Source organism: Sceloporus occidentalis, unplaced genomic scaffold, assembly GCF_023333645.1.
Source record: "Sceloporus occidentalis isolate IW3139 unplaced genomic scaffold, rSceOcc1.0.p SCAF_1, whole genome shotgun sequence".
Lineage (NCBI taxonomy): Eukaryota > Metazoa > Chordata > Lepidosauria > Squamata > Phrynosomatidae > Sceloporus > Sceloporus occidentalis.
In genome coordinates this window covers 5,356,049-5,380,879 of record NW_028316981.1, presented here as the reverse complement: position 1 = coordinate 5,380,879, position 24,831 = coordinate 5,356,049, and the positions used below count along the sequence as shown (strand labels likewise).

The 24,831-nt window shown below is 39.7% G+C and overlaps 1 protein-coding gene across 2 annotated transcripts in view; it reads left to right on the top strand.

Moving 5' to 3' along the window:
* LOC149320469 (major histocompatibility complex class I-related gene protein-like) overlaps positions 1–22,078 on the top strand; it is a 45,486-nt gene extending 23,408 nt beyond the window's left edge. The window contains exons 3-9 of one of the 2 annotated variants that reach the window (XM_089501951.1): positions 10,846–11,121; positions 12,574–12,849; positions 13,937–14,029; positions 14,419–14,451; positions 17,839–17,871; positions 18,710–18,743; positions 21,359–22,078. In XM_089501951.1, coding sequence (XP_089358077.1) covers positions 10,846–11,121; positions 12,574–12,849; positions 13,937–14,029; positions 14,419–14,451; positions 17,839–17,871; positions 18,710–18,729 — 731 coding nt within the window. In that variant the 3' untranslated portion in view covers positions 18,730–18,743; positions 21,359–22,078. The remainder of the gene's footprint in view (positions 1–10,845; positions 11,122–12,573; positions 12,850–13,936; positions 14,030–14,418; positions 14,452–17,838; positions 17,872–18,709; positions 18,744–21,358) is intronic. The other variant, XM_089501957.1, reaches the window with a different exon arrangement.
* The last annotated feature ends 2,753 nt before the right edge of the window (positions 22,079–24,831 follow it).

Below are 24,831 nucleotides of genomic sequence, written 5' to 3'. Positions count from 1 at the left end.
ATCTACTTACCTTTCCCTCTCTCTGTGCCATCTATCTATCTATGTAGTTTCCTCTCCCTCTCTCTCTGCCATCTATCTATCTATGTATCTATGCATTTACCTCTCTCTCTCTCTGCTATCTATCTATCTATCTATCTATCTATCTATCTATTTCTCTTTCTCTGTGCTATCTATCTATCTATCTATCTATCTATCTATCTATCTATCTATGCACTTACTTCTCTCTCTCTGCCATCTATCTATCTATGCACTTACCTGTCTCTCTCTCTGCTATCTATCTATCTATCTATCTATCTATCTATCTATCTATCTATTTCTCTTTCTCTGTGCTATCTATCTATCTATCTATCTATCTATGCACTTACTTCTCTCCCTCTGCCATCTATCTATCTATCTATCATCTATCTATCTATGTATCTATGCATTTACCTCTCTCTCTCTCTGCTATCTATCTATCTATCTATCTATTTCTCTTTCTCTGTGCTATCTATCTATCTATCTATCTATGCACTTACTTCTCTCTCTCTGCCATCTATCTATCTATCTATCTATCTATCTGTCTATGCATTTACCTCTCTCTCTCTCTGCCATCTATCTATCTATCTATCTATCTATCTATCTATCTATGCACTTACCTTTCCCTCTCTCTGTGCCATCTATCTATCTATGTAGTATCCTCTCCCTTTCTCTCTGCCATCTATCTATCTATCTATCTATGCATTTACCTCTCTCTCTGATATCTATCTATCTATCTATCTATCTATCTATGCACTTACCTGTCTCTCTCTCTGCTATCTATCTATCTATCTATCTATCTATCTATCTATCTATGCACTTACTTCTCTCCCTCTGCCATCTATCTATCTATCTATCTATCTATCTATCTATTTCTCTTTCTCTGTGCTATCTATCTATCTATCTATCTATCTATCTATGCACTTACTTCTCTCCCTCTGCCATCTATCTATCTATCTATCTATCTATCTATCTATCTATTTCTCTTTCTCTGTGCTATCTATCTATCTATCTATCTATCTATCTATCTATCTATCTATCTATCTGTGCACTTACCTCTCTCCCTCTGCCATCTATCTATCTATCTATCTATCTATCTATGCACTTACCTTTCCCTCTCTCTGTGCCATCTATCTATCTATGCAGTATCCTCTCCCTCTCTCTCTGCCATCTATCTATCTATCTATCTATCTATCTGTGCATTTACCTCTCTCTCTGATATCTATCTATCTATCTATCTATCTATGCACTTACCTGTCTCTCTCTCTGCTATCTATCTATCTATCTATCTATCTATCTATCTATGCACTTACTTCTCTCCCTCTGCCATCTATCTATCTATCTATCTACTTACCTTTCCCTCTCTCTGTGCCATCTATCTATCTATGTAGTTTCCTCTCCCTCTCTCTCTGCCATCTATCTATCTATGTATCTATGCATTTACCTCTCTCTCTCTCTGCTATCTATCTATCTATCTATCTATCTATCTATCTATCTATCTATTTCTCTTTCTCTGTGCTATCTATCTATCTATCTATGCACTTACTTCTCTCTCTCTGCCATCTATCTATCTATCTATCTATGCACTTACCTGTCTCTCTCTCTGCTATCTATCTATCTATCTATCTATCTATCTATCTATCTATTTCTCTTTCTCTGTGCTATCTATCTATCTATCTATCTATCTATCTATCTATCTATGCACTTACTTCTCTCCCTCTGCCATCTATCTATCTATCTATCTATCTATCATCTATCTATCTATGTATCTATGCATTTACCTCTCTCTCTCTCTGCTATCTATCTATCTATCTATCTATTTCTCTTTCTCTGTGCTATCTATCTATCTATCTATCTATCTATCTATCTATCTATGCACTTACTTCTCTCTCTCTGCCATCTATCTATCTATCTATCTATCTATGCATTTACCTCTCTCTCTCTGCCATCTATCTATCTATCTATCTATCTATCTATCTATCTATGCATTTACTTCTCTCTCTCTCTGCTATCTATCTGTGCTATCTATCTATCTATCTATCTATCTATCTATCTATCTATCTATGCACTTACTTCTCTCTCTCTGCCATCTATCTATCTATCTATCTATCTATCTATGCATTTACCTCTCTCTCTCTGCCATCTATCTATCTATCTATCTATCTATCTATGCATTTACTTCTCTCTCTCTCTCTGCTATCTATCTATCTATCTATCTATCTATCTATCTATCTATCTATGCATTTACCTCTCTCTCTCTGCCATCTATCTATCTATCTATCTATCTATCTATCTATGCACTTACCTTTCCCTCTCTCTGTGCCATCTATCTATCTATGTAGTATCCTCTCCCTTTCTCTCTGCCATCTATCTATCTATCTATCTATGCATTTACCTCTCTCTCTGATATCTATCTATCTATCTATCTATCTATGCACTTACCTGTCTCTCTCTCTGCTATCTATCTATCTATCTATCTATCTATCTATCTATCTATCTATGCACTTACTTCTCTCCCTCTGCCATCTATCTATCTATCTATCTATCTATCTATCTATTTCTCTTTCTCTGTGCTATCTATCTATCTATCTATCTATCTATGCACTTACTTCTCTCTCTCTGCCATCTATCTATCTATCTATTTCTCTTTCTCTGTGCTATCTATCTATCTATCTATCTATCTATCTATCTATCTATGCACTTACTTCTCTCCCTCTGCCATCTATCTATCTATCTATCATCTATCTATCTATGTATCTATGCATTTACCTCTCTCTCTCTCTGCTATCTATCTATCTATCTATCTATCTATTTCTCTTTCTCTGTGCTATCTATCTATCTATCTATCTATGCACTTACTTCTCTCTCTCTGCCATCTATCTATCTATCTATCTATCTATCTGTCTATGCATTTACCTCTCTCTCTCTCTGCCATCTATCTATCTATCTATCTATCTATCTATCTATCTATCTATCTATCTATCTATCTATGCACTTACCTTTCCCTCTCTCTGTGCCATCTATCTATCTATCTATCTATCTATCTATGCATTTACCTCTCTCTCTCTGCCATCTATCTATCTATCTATCTATCTATCTATCTATGCATTTACTTCTCTCTCTCTCTCTGCTATCTATCTATCTATCTATCTATCTATCTATCTATCTATGCATTTACCTCTCTCTCTCTGCCATCTATCTATCTATCTATCTATCTATGCACTTACCTTTCCCTCTCTCTGTGCCATCTATCTATCTATGTAGTATCCTCTCCCTTTCTCTCTGCCATCTATCTATCTATCTATCTATGCATTTACCTCTCTCTCTGATATCTATCTATCTATCTATCTATCTATCTATCTATGCACTTACCTGTCTCTCTCTCTGCTATCTATCTATCTATCTATCTATCTATCTATCTATGCACTTACTTCTCTCCCTCTGCCATCTATCTATCTATCTATCTATCTATTTCTCTTTCTCTGTGCTATCTATCTATCTATCTATCTATCTATCTATCTATGCACTTACTTCTCTCTCTCTGCCATCTATCTATCTATCTATTTCTCTTTCTCTGTGCTATCTATCTATCTATCTATCTATGCACTTACTTCTCTCCCTCTGCCATCTATCTATCTATCTATCATCTATCTATCTATGTATCTATGCATTTACCTCTCTCTCTCTCTGCTATCTATCTATCTATCTATCTATTTCTCTTTCTCTGTGCTATCTATCTATCTATCTATCTATGCACTTACTTCTCTCTCTCTGCCATCTATCTATCTATCTATCTATCTATCTATCTATCTGTCTATGCATTTACCTCTCTCTCTCTCTGCCATCTATCTATCTATCTATCTATCTATCTATCTATCTATGCACTTACCTTTCCCTCTCTCTGTGCCATCTATCTATCTATGTAGTATCCTCTCCCTTTCTCTCTGCCATCTATCTATCTATCTATCTATGCATTTACCTCTCTCTCTGATATCTATCTATCTATCTATCTATCTATCTATCTATCTATGCACTTACCTGTCTCTCTCTCTGCTATCTATCTATCTATCTATCTATCTATCTATGCACTTACTTCTCTCCCTCTGCCATCTATCTATCTATCTATCTATCTATCTATCTATTTCTCTTTCTCTGTGCTATCTATCTATCTATCTATCTATGCACTTACTTCTCTCCCTCTGCCATCTATCTATCTATCTATCTATCTATCTATCTATCTATTTCTCTTTCTCTGTGCTATCTATCTATCTATCTATCTATCTATCTATCTATCTATCTATCTGTGCACTTACCTCTCTCCCTCTGCCATCTATCTATCTATCTATCTATCTATCTATGCACTTACCTTTCCCTCTCTCTGTGCCATCTATCTATCTATGCAGTATCCTCTCCCTCTCTCTCTGCCATCTATCTATCTATCTATCTATCTGTGCATTTACCTCTCTCTCTGATATCTATCTATCTATCTATCTATCTATCTATGCACTTACCTGTCTCTCTCTCTGCTATCTATCTATCTATCTATCTATCTATCTATCTATGCACTTACTTCTCTCCCTCTGCCATCTATCTATCTATCTATCTACTTACCTTTCCCTCTCTCTGTGCCATCTATCTATCTATGTAGTTTCCTCTCCCTCTCTCTCTGCCATCTATCTATCTATGTATCTATGCATTTACCTCTCTCTCTCTCTGCTATCTATCTATCTATCTATCTATCTATCTATCTATCTATCTATCTATTTCTCTTTCTCTGTGCTATCTATCTATCTATCTATGCACTTACTTCTCTCTCTCTGCCATCTATCTATCTATCTATCTATGCACTTACCTGTCTCTCTCTCTGCTATCTATCTATTTATCTATCTATCTATCTATCTATCTATCTATCTATCTATCTATCTATTTCTCTTTCTCTGTGCTATCTATCTATCTATCTATCTATCTATCTATCTATGCACTTACTTCTCTCCCTCTGCCATCTATCTATCTATCTATCTATCATCTATCTATCTATGTATCTATGCATTTACCTCTCTCTCTCTCTGCTATCTATCTATCTATCTATCTATCTATCTATTTCTCTTTCTCTGTGCTATCTATCTATCTATCTATCTATCTATCTATGCACTTACTTCTCTCTCTCTGCCATCTATCTATCTATCTATCTATGCATTTACCTCTCTCTCTCTGCCATCTATCTATCTATCTATCTATCTATGCATTTACTTCTCTCTCTCTGCTATCTATCTGTGCTATCTATCTATCTATCTATCTATCTATGCACTTACTTCTCTCTCTCTGCCATCTATCTATCTATCTATCTATCTATCTATCTATCTATGCATTTACCTCTCTCTCTCTGCCATCTATCTATCTATCTATCTATCTATCTATCTATCTATCTATCTATCTATGCATTTACTTCTCTCTCTCTCTCTGCTATCTATCTATCTATCTATCTATCTATCTATCTATCTATCTATGCATTTACCTCTCTCTCTCTGCCATCTATCTATCTATCTATCTATCTATGCACTTACCTTTCCCTCTCTCTGTGCCATCTATCTATCTATGTAGTATCCTCTCCCTTTCTCTCTGCCGTCTATCTATCTATCTATCTATGCATTTACCTCTCTCTCTGATATCTATCTATCTATCTATCTATCTATCTATGCACTTACCTGTCTCTCTCTCTGCTATCTATCTATCTATCTATCTATCTATCTATGCACTTACTTCTCTCCCTCTGCCATCTATCTATCTATCTATCTATCTATCTATCTATTTCTCTTTCTCTGTGCTATCTATCTATCTATCTATCTATCTATGCACTTACTTCTCTCTCTCTGCCATCTATCTATCTATCTATTTCTCTTTCTCTGTGCTATCTATCTATCTATCTATCTATCTATCTATCTATGCACTTACTTCTCTCCCTCTGCCATCTATCTATCTATCTATCTATCTATCTATCTATCTATTTCTCTTTCTCTGTGCTATCTATCTATCTATCTATCTGTGCACTTACCTCTCTCCCTCTGCCATCTATCTATCTATCTATCTATCTATCTATCTATGCACTTACTTCTCTCTCTCTGCCATCTATCTATCTATCTATCTATCTATCTATTTCTCTTTCTCTGTGCTATCTATCTATCTATCTATCTATGCACTTACTTCTCTCTCTCTGCCATCTATCTATCTATCTATCTATCTATGCACTTACCTGTCTCTCTCTCTGCTATCTATCTATCTATGCACTTACTTCTCTCCCTCTGCCATCTATCTATCTATCTATCTATCTATCTATCTATCTATTTCTCTTTCTCTGTGCTATCTATCTATCTATCTATCTATCTATCTATCTATCTATGCATTTACCTCTCTCTCTCTGCCATCTATCTATCTATCTATCTATCTATCTATCTATGCACTTACCTTTCCCTCTCTCTGTGCCATCTATCTATCTATGTAGTATCCTCTCCCTTTCTCTCTGCCATCTATCTATCTATCTATCTATCTATCTATCTATGCATTTACCTCTCTCTCTGATATCTATCTATCTATCTATCTATGCACTTACCTGTCTCTCTCTCTGCTATCTATCTATCTATCTATCTATCTATCTATGCACTTACTTCTCTCCCTCTGCCATCTATCTATCTATCTATCTATCTATCTATCTATTTCTCTTTCTCTGTGCTATCTATCTATCTATCTATCTATGCACTTACTTCTCTCTCTCTGCCATCTATCTATCTATCTATCTATCTATCTATCTATGCATTTACCTCTCTCTCTCTGCCATCTATCTATCTATCTATCTATGCATTTACTTCTCTCTCTCTCTGGTATCTATCTATCTATCTATCTATCTATCTATCTATCTATCTATGCACTTACTTCTCTCCCTCTGCCATCTATCTATCTATCTATCTATCTATCTATCTATTTCTCTTTCTCTGTGCTATCTATCTATCTATCTATCTATCTATCTATCTATCTATCTATCTATCTATGCATTTACCTCTCTCTCTCTGCCATCTATCTATCTATCTATCTATCTATGCATTTACTTCTCTCTCTCTCTGCTATCTATCTATCTATCTATCTATCTATCTATGCATTTACTTCTCTCTCTCTCTGGTATCTATCTATCTATCTATCTATCATCTATCTATGCACTTACTTCTCTCCCTCTGCCATCTATCTATCTATCTATCTATCTATCTATCTATTTCTCTTTCTCTGTGCTATCTATCTATCTATCTATCTATCTATCTATGCACTTACTTCTCTCTGTCATCTATCTATCTATCTATCTATCTATCTATGCATTTACCTCTCTCTCTCTGCCATCTATCTATCTATCTATCTATCTATCTATCTATGCATTTACCTCTCTCTCTCTGCCATCTATCTATCTATCTATCTATCTATCTATGCATTTACTTCTCTCTCTCTCTCTGCTATCTATCTATCTATCTATCTATGCATTTACCTCTCTCTCTCTGCCATCTATCTATCTATCTATCTATCTATGCACTTACCTTTCCCTCTCTCTGTGCCATCTATCTATCTATGTAGTATCCTCTCCCTTTCTCTGTGCCATCTATCTATCTATCTATCTATCTATGCATTTACCTCTCTCTCTGATATCTATCTATCTATCTATCTATCTATCTATCTATCTATGCACTTACCTGTCTCTCTCTCTGCTATCTATCTATCTATCTATCTATCTATGCATTTACTTCTCTCTCTCTCTGGTATCTATCTATCTATCTATCTATCTATCTATCTATCTATCTATCTATCATCTATCTATGCACTTACTTCTCTCCCTCTGCCATCTATCTATCTATCTATCTATCTATCTATCTATTTCTCTTTCTCTGTGCTATCTATCTATCTATCTATCTATCTATCTATCTATGCACTTACTTCTCTCCCTCTGCCATCTATCTATCTATCTATCTATCTATTTCTCTTTCTCTGTGCTATCTATCTATCTATCTATCTATCTATCTATCTATCTATGCACTTACTTCTCTCTCTCTGCCATCTATCTATCTATCTATCTATCTATTTCTTTCTCTGTGCTATCTATCTATCTATCTATCTATCTATCTATCTATGCACTTACTTCTCTCCCTCTGCCATCTATCTATCTATCTATCTATCTATCTATCTATTTCTCTTTCTCTGTGCTATCTATCTATCTATCTATCTATCTGTGCACTTACCTCTCTCCCTCTGCCATCTATCTATCTATCTATCTATCTATCTATCTATGCATTTACCTCTCTCTCTCTGCCATCTATCTATCTATCTATCTATGCACTTACTTCTCTCTCTCTGCCATCTATCTATCTATCTATCTATCTATTTCTCTTTCTCTGTGCTATCTATCTATCTATCTATCTATGCACTTACTTCTCTCTCTCTGCCATCTATCTATCTATCTATCTATCTATCTATGCACTTACCTGTCTCTCTCTCTGCTATCTATCTATCTATGCACTTACTTCTCTCCCTCTGCCATCTATCTATCTATCTATCTATCTATCTATCTATTTCTCTTTCTCTGTGCTATCTATCTATCTATCTATCTATCTATCTATCTATCTATCTATGCATTTACCTCTCTCTCTCTGCCATCTATCTATCTATCTATCTATCTATCTATCTATCTATGCACTTACCTTTCCCTCTCTCTGTGCCATCTATCTATCTATGTAGTATCCTCTCCCTTTCTCTCTGCCATCTATCTATCTATCTATCTATCTATCTATCTATGCATTTACCTCTCTCTCTGATATCTATCTATCTATCTATCTATGCACTTACCTGTCTCTCTCTCTGCTATCTATCTATCTATCTATCTATCTATCTATCTATCTATGCACTTACTTCTCTCCCTCTGCCATCTATCTATCTATCTATCTATCTATCTATCTATCTATCTATTTCTCTTTCTCTGTGCTATCTATCTATCTATGCACTTACTTCTCTCTCTCTGCCATCTATCTATCTATCTATCTATCTATCTATGCATTTACCTCTCTCTCTCTGCCATCTATCTATCTATCTATCTATGCATTTACTTCTCTCTCTCTCTGGTATCTATCTATCTATCTATCTATCTATCTATCTATCTATGCACTTACTTCTCTCCCTCTGCCATCTATCTATCTATCTATCTATCTATTTCTCTTTCTCTGTGCTATCTATCTATCTATCTATCTATCTATCTATCTATCTATGCATTTACCTCTCTCTCTGCCATCTATCTATCTATCTATCTATGCATTTACTTCTCTCTCTCTCTGCTATCTATCTATCTATCTATCTATCTATCTATCTATGCATTTACTTCTCTCTCTCTCTGGTATCTATCTATCTATCTATCTATCATCTATCTATGCACTTACTTCTCTCCCTCTGCCATCTATCTATCTATCTATCTATCTATCTATTTCTCTTTCTCTGTGCTATCTATCTATCTATCTATCTATCTATCTATCTATGCACTTACTTCTCTCTCTCTGTCATCTATCTATCTATCTATCTATCTATCTATGCACTTACTTCTCTCCCTCTGCCATCTATCCATCCATCTATCTATCTATCTATCTATCTATCTATCTATCTATGCACTTACTTCTCTCTCTCTGTCATCTATCTATCTATCTATCTATCTATCTATCTATGCACTTACTTCTCTCCCTCTGCCATCTATCCATCCATCTATCTATCTATCTATCTATGCACTTACTTCTCTCTCTCTGCCATCTATCATGCTGCAGGGAGGGAGGGGAGTCTCCTCTTCGAAGGGGCTCCAGGGTCTCTCAGAGGAGTGGTCCTGGCCTTGATGAGGGATGTAGTTGTCTACTAGTAAGTTCATCTACTGTTCGGTTGGGGAAATGGACAGATTGGACTACAATTCCCATCAGCCTCTTGGGTGGGAAGGCATTTTCAGCCCTTTTTGGGGGCGGGGAACAACCGGTTGAATTTCCTGGGATTCCCCTGAAATATTTGAGAGACCAGAAAAGAAACGGAAAGTGATTGAATTCCCCGGATTCTGGGGAATTCCATGGAAATTGGCAGCACTGCATTGTCTGAATCAGAGCCTTTGGCAATGTCCCCAGAGAGACCCCCCTCTGGCTCTGCCTTTTGATGCCAGGAAAGCTAGGACTCTTTGGGGATGCTCTGGTGTCTCTCCTCCTTTTGAAGTGGAGCCAAAGCTCCCTCCCTCCCTCCTCCTCTCTCTGTCCTCTCCGGAGCCCTGGAAGCCAACCCTGTCCCTTAGAGTATCAACACACACACATTGCCCCCCCCCTTTATACAAAAGGATGCCTTTTTCTTTCTGGAGGGAGCTGGGATTGGAGCCCCCTTCTCTGGATGGGAGTCTGAACAGAAGAGGAGCCCTCAGTGGGGACTGGCAGGGCCCCAGTTCTGCAGGGAAAGTCCATAGAAGAATGCCCCCCTTGCCTTTTGGAAATGGGGGGGGGGGTGCTCCATGGGGTGGGCAGAAGAAGTGCCCCAAGGGCAGGAGGGCCAGAGGCTGTTGAGGGGAACCAGAGGAAAGTAGGGGAGAAGGAGAAGGAGAGGCATTGTCTCATCAGAGTTTTAATGTTAAGACTGGATTAAGGCAGAGTCTGAGGTAAAAATAAATTCCTGTCTGGACCTCATTTATTGGGCCTTAATTTTTTTGGGGGGGTGTCTCCTGGTGGAGGAGCTGCCTCCCTTCTTCAGTCTTCTGCTGCCTCTCTCATCTCTTCCTCTTGCCTGGGTCTCTTTCAGGGTTTCACACTTTACAGAGGATGTATGGCTGTGAGCTGAGGAAAGATGGGAGCAAAGGTGGGCATTTCCAGTATGGCTATGATGGGAAGGACTACATCAGCCTGGACAAGGAGACCCTCACCTGGACGGCAGCCGATCTTCCAGCCCTGAACTCCAAGAGGAAGTTGGAGGCTGAACCTGCCATTGCCCAGCACCAGAAGGCCTACCTGGAGGAGATCTGCATTGAGTGGCTGCAGAGATACCTGGAGTACGGGAAGGAGGAGCTGCGGAGGGCAGGTGAGGGGATTACAGTGAAGATCATGAAGGAAGGACTGGGACAGCAGGACACATGTCTTCCTATTCCTCACATTCCACACACTTTCTTTTTACAGTTATAGAAAGAGCAAACACTGCTGGCATAAAAAGGGTGAGAGAGTCTGGGACTCTTCCTCTGGACGATTGGGAGGGATGCAGTTTTGAATACTTTTCCAGAGTTTAGAAAGAAAACTCCTAAAAGTAGTCAACAAAGCTGCAGATGGGGCTGGATTTTGCTCCATGTTTTCCTTACAGGACACTTGATCCTGTTTAGGATCAAAAGGAAGCCTCCAAACATACAGCCTCCCTTCAACTTCATCCTAAAGTGGTACTGTCCACCTTCTTTCTTTCTCCTTCTTGGGCAGATCTTGCTGGACAATGAAACAGAAGCACAGAATCCAAGTGCAAAAAAGAGGAAGGAAGGGGACAAAACAAAGAAACTTAGTGGCATCTCTTTATAACAGGTTTTCATTTGGGCTTGAGCTTTCATGGATGTAAACCCACTTCTTCAGACTGTATACAAAGTGCTATAAAAGGACGCTGTTTCTGAAAGCTCAGGCTTTTCAGATTATGTCTGAGCATGTGCAGAGTGCTATTTCCTTTCAGGTGGAAACAGCTTTTCAGAAGTCATTATGAGAACATGGTGCCCCTGGGCATGTGTCAAGGTCCTTATTGTCCAAAATGGATCCAGTGTAAAATAACAAAACCATGGACCCTGTAATTTTTATTTTGGACTTGCATCATGATGACATTGAAGCTATTCCTGCAGGTAGCTCTTCTGTTGTCTCCACTAGATCTTTAGAATCATAGAATCATAGAGTTGGAAGAGACCACAAGGGCCACCCAGTCCACCCCCTTCTGCCATGCAGGAACTCTCAATCTAAAGCAACCCCAACAGATGGCCATCTAGCCTCTGCTTAAAGACCTCCAAGGAAGGAGACTCCATTACACTCCGAGGAAGGAGTGTGTTCCACTGTCGAACAGCCCTTACTGTCAGGAAGTTCCTCCTAATGTTGAACTGGAATCTCTTTTCCTGGAGCTTGCATCCATTGCTCTGGCTCCCAGTCTCTGGAGCAAAATGTATTCAAATTATATGCATTGAAGCAAAAGAGATCATCCTTGATGCTCATACTGCTTCTGGTTTGTAGAAATTTGAACCTCTTCACATGTGAACACCTGGAGACATTTGCCCCTAAGATGCCCTGAGAATCCTCAGAACCATGAGTGACTGTACTGTAGTTGAGATTTTTCAAAGCATCTGCAGGGGCTGGAGAAGTTTTTCAAAAGTTCTTACAGAGTCCTCTGGATGTGAAGCCAGAATCTCTGGTACTGGATACGACTGTCACCTGAGGGATCTTGCTTTTATAAACTGGAGCATATGCCTTACCTACCATTTGGAAAGCTCCTCTGCTAATTCTGATGCCTTTTTTGCAGATCCCCCAAAAGTGAAGGTAACACGCAAGGCAGATTATGACAATATGGAAACCCTGATCTGTCGGGTTGATGGCTTCTACCCAAAGGACATTGATATTGCCTGGACAAAGGATGGGGAGGTCTGGATGGAAGATACCTTCCATGGACTTGTGTCCCCCAACTCAGATGGGACATATTACACCTGGCTGAGCATCAAGATTGAACCCAAGGACAGGGAACGCTACAAATGTCACGTGGAGCATGATGGACTTCCAGAACATGTGGACTTGGCCTGGGGTGAGTTTTCTGAGGCCAGGACCTTGGGAGGGGCAAAAGGCAGATCTAAACCAAAGACACCATCAGTAGCATGGCAGACTATGACATCAAGCCCAATTGTATAGTTTTCAACACCAATATTACCCTTTCTAGAGAGTGCCAATCTGTTGTGATGATTTAAGCATTGGATTATGATTCTGTATACCAATATTCAAATTCCATCTCGCCCATGTTAACCAACTGGGTGACCTTGACCAAGTCACACTCTCTCAACCTCAGGATGGCAATGGCAAACTCGCTCTGAAGAAGCTTGTCAAGAAAACCCTCTGATAGGTTTGCCTTAGAGTTGCCATAAGTCAAAAATGACTTGGAGGCACAAATCAACAACAACAAATTACCCTTTCTAGCAAATACCTTGTGCCTTGTAGGCCATAAATTCACAGCCTACACCTTATATAAAGGGTGTCTGGCATCTTTCTGCCTCTAATCTGAGTGGATATGATTATGTCTTTGTAAATGTCTAAATTATATGATGTAAATGTACCAGCAAAACACAATAAGTAAAGCTTATTCTTTCTTTATGTATGCAATTAGAGTATTTATAGCCTGAGTGGCTTACAAATTATTGACTGACAGTTCCCTGTCATCAGGCTTAAAATCTAAGTAACTGTTTTGAGAGTACTGAGTGCTGTATTAAGGGGTATATAAATGTAAATGCTATGCTATTGCTAACACTGAAGAAAAAGGAATAGCAGTGTGAAAACAGACTAAGTCCAGGATGCTGGCTGCTCTTCTCCCCCTTACAGCCCAGGAGGGAGGGCCTCTCACCAGCCACTGGGGCCCAGCCATGATGGACCTGTTTCTGGCTGCTCTTTTATTATGGCTTCTCCCTGTGAAAAGGGATTGCCACTTCCAATTCCAGTTTTGCAAATCTTGACAGGTGATCATGGGGGCTGGGCTGTCCCTTGAATGAACACAAACACACAGAGACTTACTTTAGTCTCTCTCTTTTTTTTAAACTCCATGGACTCGCCAGTACCTCCTCCATAAAGAGTTTAGTTTAGGGGCTTCCTTTTAATTCTTTTGCTCTTTTCCACTTCATTTTCAGCTTCCAACCTGGGGCTCATCATTGCATGTGTGGTGGGTGCTGTCCTTCTGGTTGCTGGGATTGCTGGGATTGTTTGGATTGCTATGTATATCAGTGAGTAAATTCTGAATGCATTTACTTGTGGGGAGGAAGCATTCTGTGGTTGTGGGGAGGTTCATTTTCCTGTGGAGGATCCCGAGGCTTGAGGAGAAGTTTCATCTTAGCCAACCCATGATTCAGAGCATGGACTGGGCTTCACTACTTCTCTCAGTTTCTGTAAATCCGCATCATGACCCTGAGTCTCAGCCTGTTGCCTGGGGAAGCTTTCCTATCTTTACTAATGTCTTTCCTAGAGAGCCTGAAAGACTTCCATCCCTGTGGGTTGCTGGAAAAAAATGTGAGAAGTATCATGGGAGGAGGGTGTGTGGTCTTCTTCATCAGATTATGAAACTGTGTTGGCCTCTGAGGGTCAGCTCTATAACTCCCTAAATCTGTCTCTGCAGAAAAACGCCAAGATGGCTACAAAGCAGCCTCAGGTAAGTCATTCTTTCCCCTTTGTATGTTTATTTCAAGATGGGTCAGGATGGAGTGGGAATGAGGATTTATTGTTGTTGTGTGCCTTCAAATAATTTCTGATTTATGGTGACCCTAAGGAGAACCTATCATGGGGTTTTCTTGGCAAGTTTCTTCAGAGGGTGGTATCCATTGCCATTCTCTGAAGCTGCAAAAGTTTGACTTGCTCAAGGTCAACCAGTGGGTTTCATGGCTAAGCGAGAATTTGAAACATGTTCTCCAGAGTCATAGGCCACCACACTACACTGGCTCTCAGTGAATTAATTGATGCATGTGACCTATGTGTCCAAGTGTTAGGCTGTCTCGGAAGTTGCAAAAGAGCCACCAGCATGGAACCTAGCTTTCTAGCCCCTTCCATAGACAGCTAACAACCTAGGAAACAGTTCTGTATATTGTTTTCAGAAAGTCTAGATCTCCTGAATGTAGATCCCAAATACAGACATCTGGTCTCACAAGTAAAGTACAGAATGAGCCATGCTAAGAGATGGAACCGTCCTATTATTTATTTGATAAATAGATTTATTTGATAAATAGATCTGAATCTGAGGTATTACAGAGGCAGATGGGAGTGGAGAAGGAGGGTCCTGTTCTCAGAATCTGGAGGTGGGGAGTAGGTCATTCCAACCGTTGTCCTTCCTTTGAAGCTCCACCATCTCTCATTGCAGTTTTTCTATTGGTTCTGTAGTATTTGTAAGGTTCTAGTTAGTGATATTTATTTCAGAAAAGATCTCAGGATTTAGAAACTTCATTACAGTTCCAGCATAAATGTTGATAAGATCCCTTAATTTTACAGCCTCACCAACAAAGTGGGGTGAGTGGAAAGTGGAATCTATGAATCACACTGGAGCCAAATATCATTTATGTAAAATTTTAAATGTATTTTCTCTTATTGAAGAAGAGAGTTTTGAAAGGGAACTTGCCCAACATATAACCCCATTTTTCCTTATCTATAGAGGAAGACAACCCAGTCAGTTCCCCATGCCCTTCTCAGACCATGTGAGGGGGCCATATCAAAATCAATCCAACTATTGTATAAATGGGAGACGTAGACTTTATCATAGCCATTCATCTTGTCTAACAAAATTTCAGATAGGATGAGCTCTTGTAAAGCTGAGTTTTAATAATGTGGTTATCTAATGATATTACCAGCCTGATACCACATAAGCCAATTTATAATTCAATTCTCAAGTTTATTCTTCCACGGGTCTCATGAAAGTGGTTGGCCATCAGTATAAACAGCATTGTGTTTCTATAAGATTTATTTATTTATTTATTTATTTATTTATTTATTTACGTTCTTTATACCCCGCCCTTCAGCCCTAATGGCTCTCACAGCGGCTTACAATTATTATTTTCAATAAGACGGTTCCCTGCCCTCAGGCTTACAATCTAAAAGACACAACACAAAAGGAGAAGGGAATGGTGGTGGGAAAGGGGACAAGTTCCACAAGTTCATCTTGCAGATTTAAACACTTTCTTTTTTCACAAATGAAATTTGTTCATCTGATCAATGCTCTAAAGCACATCACTGATTTGCTTTAGTATGTGGTGGTAGGAAAAAGTATTGCCAAACCTTGGTCAAAAGGATGGCTAGGAGGATCAAATGTGACCAACGTTTGGGGGGGGGGGGTCGGGTGATGCTACTCAGTCTTCTTGAAGTACTGTTTCTCTCAACATAGCATAGGATGTTGATATTTTGCCAGCTGTAGGAAAAAGAGACCTGGGATGCAGCTCTGTGTCTCTGGGCATTTACCATATTTTCCGGCATATAAGACGGCCCCCAACTTTTTAAATGAAAATATAGAGTTTTATCACCGTATGAGGCTATCCTCCTCCTGAGTAGCGCAGAAGCCGGCCGGGCACGCGCGCACAGGGCTGCCAGCTTCCTAGGCCTCCGGAGGACTGAGAGGCCGGCGGCCCCGAGAACGCACGCCTGGCCGCGGGGCTGCCGGGCTCAACCCAGCATACAAGACGACCCCCGACTTTTGACCCAATTTTATTGGGTCAAAATGTCGTCTTATACACCGGAAAATACAGTATTAATCTAATCATGGCATCTTTCCTTACAACCTTGGAGAAACCTTCTTAGTTATAGTGGTGATCGGCATTATAGCTCCAATATCTGCTTGATTCAGGTTTTTCACAGATATAGCTTTAGTGTACCTGAAGTGATCCTTCTCAGCCTATACTTTCTTTCCAGATTCTGTCTAATTTTAAAAAGGTTTTGGTATTATACACTTGTGCCTCTGAGAATGTTACATAAGAGTTATTTGAATGTTTTATTAAGACACACAGTGTCTGTGATGGCAACAGGGTGGTGTTGTCCAGTGTGTAGATTAGATGGATAGAGATTCACAAAAGTACCACGAAGATATTTGATGCCATAGTGGGAGGTAACACCACAAGGTTCTTACATTATGTGGCAGTGGTGGGACAGACACTAACTCCCATAGGACTTATATAATTTTTTAAAAATTTATTTTATTTTTATGTATCTTTTTTATCTCTTATATCGTTTATTGTATTTTAAGAGAGGGATTGAGGGTTTTGGAATACATGTTTTTGTGGGTTTTTAAAATCTTTGTAAGCCGCCTCAATTGCATCTTGTAGAGGGGCGGGATATAAATAAATTTTATTATTATTAGGACTTTATCACACTCATGGAATCCCTTACAAAAACGGGATTTAAATTAGAATTAAATTTTAAAAATCCTGCAAATGTGGAAAGGTTATCACATGACATTACTATGAAAGTGAAATAAAGCTAAGATAAAGTGAAGCCAAAAGGAACAAAAACGGCAGCTTTTTACTTACAAGAAGTTCTGAATGGAAAAAGCTGCCGTTTTTGTCTCTTTTGCCTTCGCTTTAACTTCACATTATTTCACTTTGGCGGTAACATTTTGATAACCTTCCCGCATTTACGGGTTTTTTCTAATTTAATTATAATTTAAATCCTGTTCTGTTCTAGTGTGATAAGGTCCTTAGACATTGTGAAGACTCACGTAAACCACAGTTTGTCAAAAGATAGCGAAGAAAGGATAGAGATTCCAGTGAAAATTGCCACTGCAGAAAGAAACCAGCTACATATGCACTTGGTTGGATTCAGCATGATCTTACAGCAAAAAGCTTACAGAGAGAGAGAGAGATGATTTTGAGCTTTATGCTGGGTTTTGAAACTGCAGGACTCCACATTTTTATATGTACATTTTTATGGCTAAAGCAGTTAGGGTAAGCTGATAACTCTGTGTGCATGTGCATGAGCACATGCACACATCTGTCCTGAAAAAGTGGAAAAATCTAATCCCCCCTGTCCAAAGAAATGACTCTCAGTTTTTTTCTCTACTTTTTAGTGAGTGACCATGGATCCAACAGCTCTGGGAGAGGTAAGTGCTAAGTGAACCCCAGCCCAAATTCAGAGTGAACTGCAAGAAAAAAGACAGAGAGAGAAAGGTTAGACATCCAAGTCAATGATTCTCTTTGATCCCTATCCATCCTCAATACTTTCCCAACCTTATGCAGAGTTTGGGCAAGGGAAAGGGATACACTTTCTGTCCTGTCTAGATTCTCCACCACCTTTTTCAGGACAAGAGCCCAGTACTGGAGTCTGTAAGGCACATCTGGACTCTGAAATCAGAATCACCACAGAAGCTGTGAAGCCAACCAATATAGACATTGCTCATTGGAGTTTATAATACAGAGGAAAAGTGGAAGTTTAAATGATGTTTATCCCATACAAATTGCACAGTTACTATTAAATCGCAATGAAGATTTTCATACATAACAATCATTATCCCAGGAATAACCAAGCAATAAACAGCAATAAAGCATTCACAGGATTTTCCCGTGAATGATTTGTTGCTGTTTATGGCTTGGTTATTCATGGATTAATGGCACTTTAATTGCTCTTCAACGTGATGTCGTATGAAAACCTTTATCACAGTTGCACAATTTTCATGGGATATTTCTGGGATAATGGCCATTTAATCACAGCGTCATGTGAAAATCTTACTTTCACATGCACGATTTTCATGGGATAATCCCCGTTTATACTTCCAGTAGTCCCCATGTGATAAAGTCCAGTGTAAACTTGCCCACTTCCCAGTGAGGCTCATGAAGCCTTATCCCCAGACAACTAATGCCTTCTCCTTCTTATAATGCAACTTTCAAGTCATATGTATAATTTAAGGAAAGGCTAACACAGTTTCCTTCTCTCTATTTCAGGGACCACTGCACCCATCTAACACCTCGAAAGCAGGTAAATGGTGCACTTGTGGTTGGGAGAGCGGGTCAGTCCTTGAGATAAAGAATCCAATGTCCAGTCCTTACTTCAGGGCAAATTCTCTCTCACAACTTTATGCAGGAAATCTCAATAATTGTGAAGGGAGAGGAGTTGAAAGGGAGGAGAAGGGTGCTGTGGCAGAGGGCAGATGGGCATTCATGACACTTGGAAGGCATCCAGTAAAATCCTCAGGAAAAAGAGAGACAGCTCTTCAGAGTATTAGAAGATGGTCTTAATTAACTGTATCCCCTGAAGAGGTTTCTGAATATGTGTTGAAAAACTTTGCATTACCTGACAAATAATAATAAATTTTATTTATATACCGCTTTTCCAACAGATCAAAGCAGTTTACAGAAATGCATAAACAATGACATAAACAATTACATTAACAAATATACAACTAAAAATTCATCCCCTTACCTTAACTAAATACAGTTAAATTAATCACAATATGATTAAATTAATAACATTAAAGTCTATTAAGATATACCCTCAACCCAATATCAAATATACAAATACAATCACAGCAGCAAAAACTCATTACAATGCAATAAAATATAAAATAGATAACAGTTAAGACAATACTATCAAATACTATCAGACAATAATATCAAATTCTAACAATCACCTTGTACTACTATATCCTCCACCTGTTGTAATATTACAAATTCTTGTTGACTTGGAAGCTTTGAGGGTGCCGCTCTCACCGGTCCTCACTTCCTCACAGCTGTGCATGGTGTTTCTGGGGCTGGAGTGCTCTCACGTCCTGGCTGGCTTGGAGGCTTCACCAGTGAGCCAGCTTTGAGCGTGCCGCTCTCACCGGTCCCTGCCTCCTCACATGGTGTTTCTGGCGTTGGAAGACCATCTTCCAACATCTTGAGATGTGTCTGCCATTTCTCTGTGACATTCAAGATACTTGCCATACTGTCTGCCTGCCCTGCCTGTACCACTTCAGCCAAACAGGTTTCTCTGCTCCTCCTGCTCCGTCTCTTCCTCCTCCTCTCTCCTACCTCTGCTGGGCAAGATTGTGTCTCTTCCATCTTGGGCATTTTGCCATTACGCACTTTAAGGAAAAGGAAAATAGTAGCAGTGATTTTCTAGGGAAAGCAGGTGCCTGTCCTGGAATGCTGCCAGCACACACACACACAAACACTGATAGTGATGGCTCAGCAAGAAATCTAACTAGGCAGCTGAGAAACAGTCTACAGACCTTTCTATAGTCCAAGAGAAGCAAGCCACACGAAAGCCAGGGTCAGGATACCACAAGTCACGGAAGCCAGTTCAGCCCAAGGTCAGGGCAGCCAGAAGGTAGGAGTAGTCCAGTTCGTTCCAAGGGGGCAGACAAAGATTCACAGAGCACAGAGTTCAAGGAGCCAGTGCCAACAGCAACCACAGTGAAGGATTTGCAATAAACTCTGGCAAAGGGTCAGCGTTCTCCAGCTGCTTAAATGAGAGATGCTCTCCCTTGTGCCAGCTGTTGCTTATCTGCAGATTGCCTCTCTGCAAGCCTCTTGGATCTGCGCATGCAAGAACTCTCAGCTCTCCTCTGCCTAAAAGAAGGAACCTCCATGCTTTTTTCTTCCACAGGGGCAACACTAAGCTGCTAAGCATCTGGAGGGGACCCCAGAGAGCTAGGGTCTGGTTGAGCCTCAACCACTGGGGCTGGAAGATCAGAGCTGGGGTCTGGCAGGGCAGAACTGGGACCTGGTATAGCCTCAGTTTCTTCTTGCACCCGAGGAGCCACGGCCTCCTCCGAGTCCTGCTTTTGGCTGTTCATGACAATGCCCTGAAGAAGAAGGAAAGTGCTTCCTTTCCCTGCTTGTGCATTTTGCAAGGAAAGAAAGCAGCCTCCATTCTCAGCATCCTAGTTGTTTTTGTATATATTAGATTATCAAGCAGCAAAGAAATTATTTCAGCTTCTAGTCTTGGAATTTTTGGATGGGGTTGGCAGCTTACCTTCATCTCTTTGTACAAGTTGAGTATCCCTTATCCGGAATTCCGAAATCCTCTAAAATCCAAAATTGTCCACATGGGCGGCTGAGATAGTAACATCTTTTCTTTCTGATAGTTCAGTGTACACAAACTGTGTTTCATTCACAAAATTATTGCAAACATCATGTATAAAATTACCTTAAGGCTATGTCTATAAGGTGTATCTGAAACGTAAATGAATTTTATGCTTAGACTTGGATCCCCAGGCCAAGATATCTAATTATGTATATGTGAATATTACAAAATCTGAAAAAATCCAAAATCCAAATCACTTCTGGTCCCAAGCATTTCAGATAAGGAAGGCTCAACCTGTACGTGTTTTGAGATCATATCCTTCCCTTCCTCCAAAGCAGCCGCTGGAATCTATGGGGTGTCATGCTCAACTCTGCTGGTAAAATAACCTAGGTTGGAATAAAACCTGGAGTCTATTCCTGTTACAATCTGTGAAAGACTTTTGCACCTTCATCTGTTACAACTCACAAAGTTCTTTCTCTTGAGGATTCTGTTCCTGTTCTCCGCCTCACCTTCAGCCTGACTCAAATTCTTTCAGTTTCATTATGCTCTCATTTTAAAGCATTTCCCTGTTTTTCTCTCCCTAGCATAACTGGCAGATTTGCCATGTAAAGAAGGGAGGAAGAATTCACTACAAGAGTGTTCATCAGCACTGAATTCTGCTGTATCCCTTGAGGATTTCTTCAGTCTGTTTCACTGGCTGTCACCAATACAGATCTGTAGAAATATTTTGATTGCAGGGAGCTGGGTTTGCTTTTTTTTTCCTTTTCTTTTTTTAAATGTCTCTGAGATGCTGCCTAAAGCTGCTTTTTGTAATTTCTTCTTGCAAAATAGTATTAAGTTAATGAAAACCAATCCTCCTCCCTGTTTTTGCTCAGTGAAAAGCCTCTTAATGGACATGTCTGTCTAAATCAATTAAACATTGTAACGATCAAACATTTGAGAGTGATGCTTCCATTTCTGAACTGGAGGTCATTCCCCCTCACCCCCAATATTGGAGAGAAATGGGACAGAAAATTCCCTGATTACTTCCTCATCTGGCCATCCCTACTTTTTTGGCAAAAGTGATTAAATGGCCTTGTTCTCATTTCTAGCTGTTCATTGTTTCAATTACTACAAGATCTAATATGCTTTTAGCTTTTTGGGCAGGGGGGGGTTCAACTTCCTATGCAGAGATGTTTTTCTTAGCTTATTATGTCAATTAAACAATAGAAGGTAACATTTTCTATTTTGCTTTACAATCCTGAAGGTATGACCTAAATTTTTTGAAGACTGTATTAAATAATAAAGAGATTTGTTTCCTTTTTCCTCTGCTGTTGTTTGTTTCTTGAATGTCAGAAGTACTCAGTCATTTGCTGTATTCTAGGGCCTCATTCACTCTATATAATAAACTGGTTTTCAAACTGGTGTAAACCAGTTTAAAAGGCCCTTGTTCTGAATTTCTGATGCGGTTTCCCGGGGGGGGGGGGGCAGCGTTAAACCCATTTAAACCAGTTCTTCCGAATCCACAGCATCAATATCTTTATCAATGGCATGTCTCCCGGTGGATGGGGGGGATACTTATCAAATTTGCAGACAACACCAAACTAGGATGATTAGCTAATACTCCAAAGGACGTGATCAAAATTCAAAATGACCTGAATAGACTAGAAAGCTGGGCCAAAGCTAACAAAATACGGAAAAATGTAAGGTACTGCACTTAGGGCGGAAAAATGAAATGCACAGATATAGGATGGGGGACACCTGGCTGAATGAAACTATGTGTGAAAGGGATCTAGGAGTCCAAGTAGACCACAAGTTGAACATGAGTCAACAATCTGACTCAATTTAAAAAAGATTTGGAGAAACTGGAGCATGTCCAAAGGAGGACAACTAAAATGGTGAAGTGTCTGGAAACCATGCTCTATGAGGAGCGTCTCAGGGAGCTGGGGATGTTTAGCCTAGAGAAGAAAAGGTTAAGAGGTGATATGATAGCCCTGTTTAAATATTTGAAGGGGTGTCATATTGAGGAGGGAGCAAGCTTGTTTTCTGCTGCTCCAGAGACTAGGACCCAGAGCATTGGGTACAAGCTACAGGAAGAGATTCCACCTCAACATTAGGAGGAACCTCCTGACAGTAAGGGCTGTTCGACAGTGGAACACACTCTCTCAGAGTGTTGTGGAATCTCCCTCCTTGGAAGTCTTTAAACAGAGGCAGGATGGCCTTATGCTAGGTATGCTTTGATTGAGAGTTCCTGCATGGCAGAAGGGGGGTTGAACTGAATGGCCCTTCTGGTCTCTTTCGGTTCTATGATTCTATGTCACTCGGTGCAGGGTAAGAGACTGACTGCCTTGCCCTCCTCCCCACCTGGCCAAACCACTGCAGCATATCCCTCGGAGGACTTCTAAGTCCAGCATGGCAGATGCCACACTGAACTTGGAAGACAGGCTGCAGCAGGTGATATCCCACTCTGGGATGTCATCCAGTGCAGTTCGCATCCGCCACAGTGCCACTGCTGGGAGATAGTGAACATAAAGTCCCTCACCGAAACTGGCAGGCAGAGAACTAGAATAGACCTGTCAGAGACAAAAAGGAATGAGATTCAGATCAGATCTATAACAGGTGGAAAAGTTTCCCAAACATAGGGGGGAACACTCCCCAGGTCCCATTGTGGGCTACACTTGCTATAAAAATGATTTATTTTTTTGGTCAGGAGCTGCATATACATCTTTCCTGTCGTAGATTTAGGGGTTAACGTGTGTTGGCATACTAAAATATATGATGGGATATGCAGTGGAGTATTTGATTAAAGGGATTGTTTGGCACATTTCTTCATGCTGAAATAACAGACAGAAGGGAGGATGCCTGGCTTGTGAATATCTGTCAGTCAGTCAGTCAGTCAACCTTTATTAGGCATACAACAACAAACATTTACAATAAAACTTCAGAATCATTATTAAAATTTAAGCCATAATCTTGTTTCCTCCACCATAAAATTGGCCATTAGTCTAGTAATATGTGGGTTCTGATCTTCCAACAGGTATTCCACTGATAACCCATTCAAACAGATATTTATTTCCAATAACCTTCTGAACAATTTTCCCCTCGGAATTATATACAATAGACAAAGCAATACAATATGTTGGAGAACATCTGGAGCTTGATCACAGTGGCATACACAATTCAAAAATGGGGTCTGCAAATATCTGCCCCTGGTCCCATTTGAAGGGTATATTTTCAATCTTGCAAACAAAAAGGCCTTCCTCAATACCAGCAGTGAAAGGGTTTGAAAATAATCCTGAATCCTACTCTGCAAAGTGGGGGGGGGGGGGGGGGGATACTGAGCATCGCTGGAGAACACACTCTTGGAGGAGTTGGATATGTCAGTTGATGTTCTCTCTCTGCACGGCAGACTCTAATAGATTCAAGACACTCCTTTTCAGTTAGTAAAAGAAGAGAATCAAAATGTAAACCCAAAGAAATTACTTTCATAAAATTTGGCCCAACTGGCATGAGAAATGTCAGATAGTAGGAACCATAAAAGACAGGATTTATTAGGCCTGAAATGTATCTTAAACCAAAACCTATAAGTCATCAACCAGGCTTCAGTTTCAAGATCATTCAGTCCCAGTTCCACGTAGAGAGTCAAATGGTGTACAGATAATAGCCTCCTGAAAAAATGTGTCTGCAAACGTTAAATCTCCTTATTAAAGGCTAGAATCCAGGTGAATACTGTATGCTATAAAGTAATTGCGGTCTTAATTTGGCTTTGTAAATGTTTAAGGCCGCTAGAATATCCTGGTTGCTTTTTTTTATAATAAAAAGATTGTATAACTGCTAACAATTTTTCCCTGTTTGTATTACTTTAACTCTCTCTTTACTTACTCCACTGCCCGTTAAAATGAAAAAGTGTGAGACTATCTGAAGTAATGTTCCCAATCCCTGGGAAAGAAACCAGAAGCGAAGGGGCATGGGAAGGTGAGATGAACAGGATTGTTTTGTGTAGGTAATGAGAAATTAGTCCACCAATTATTTGAAATTGTTTGTGGTTTAGTTCCACAACGTGCAAACAGCCAACTGA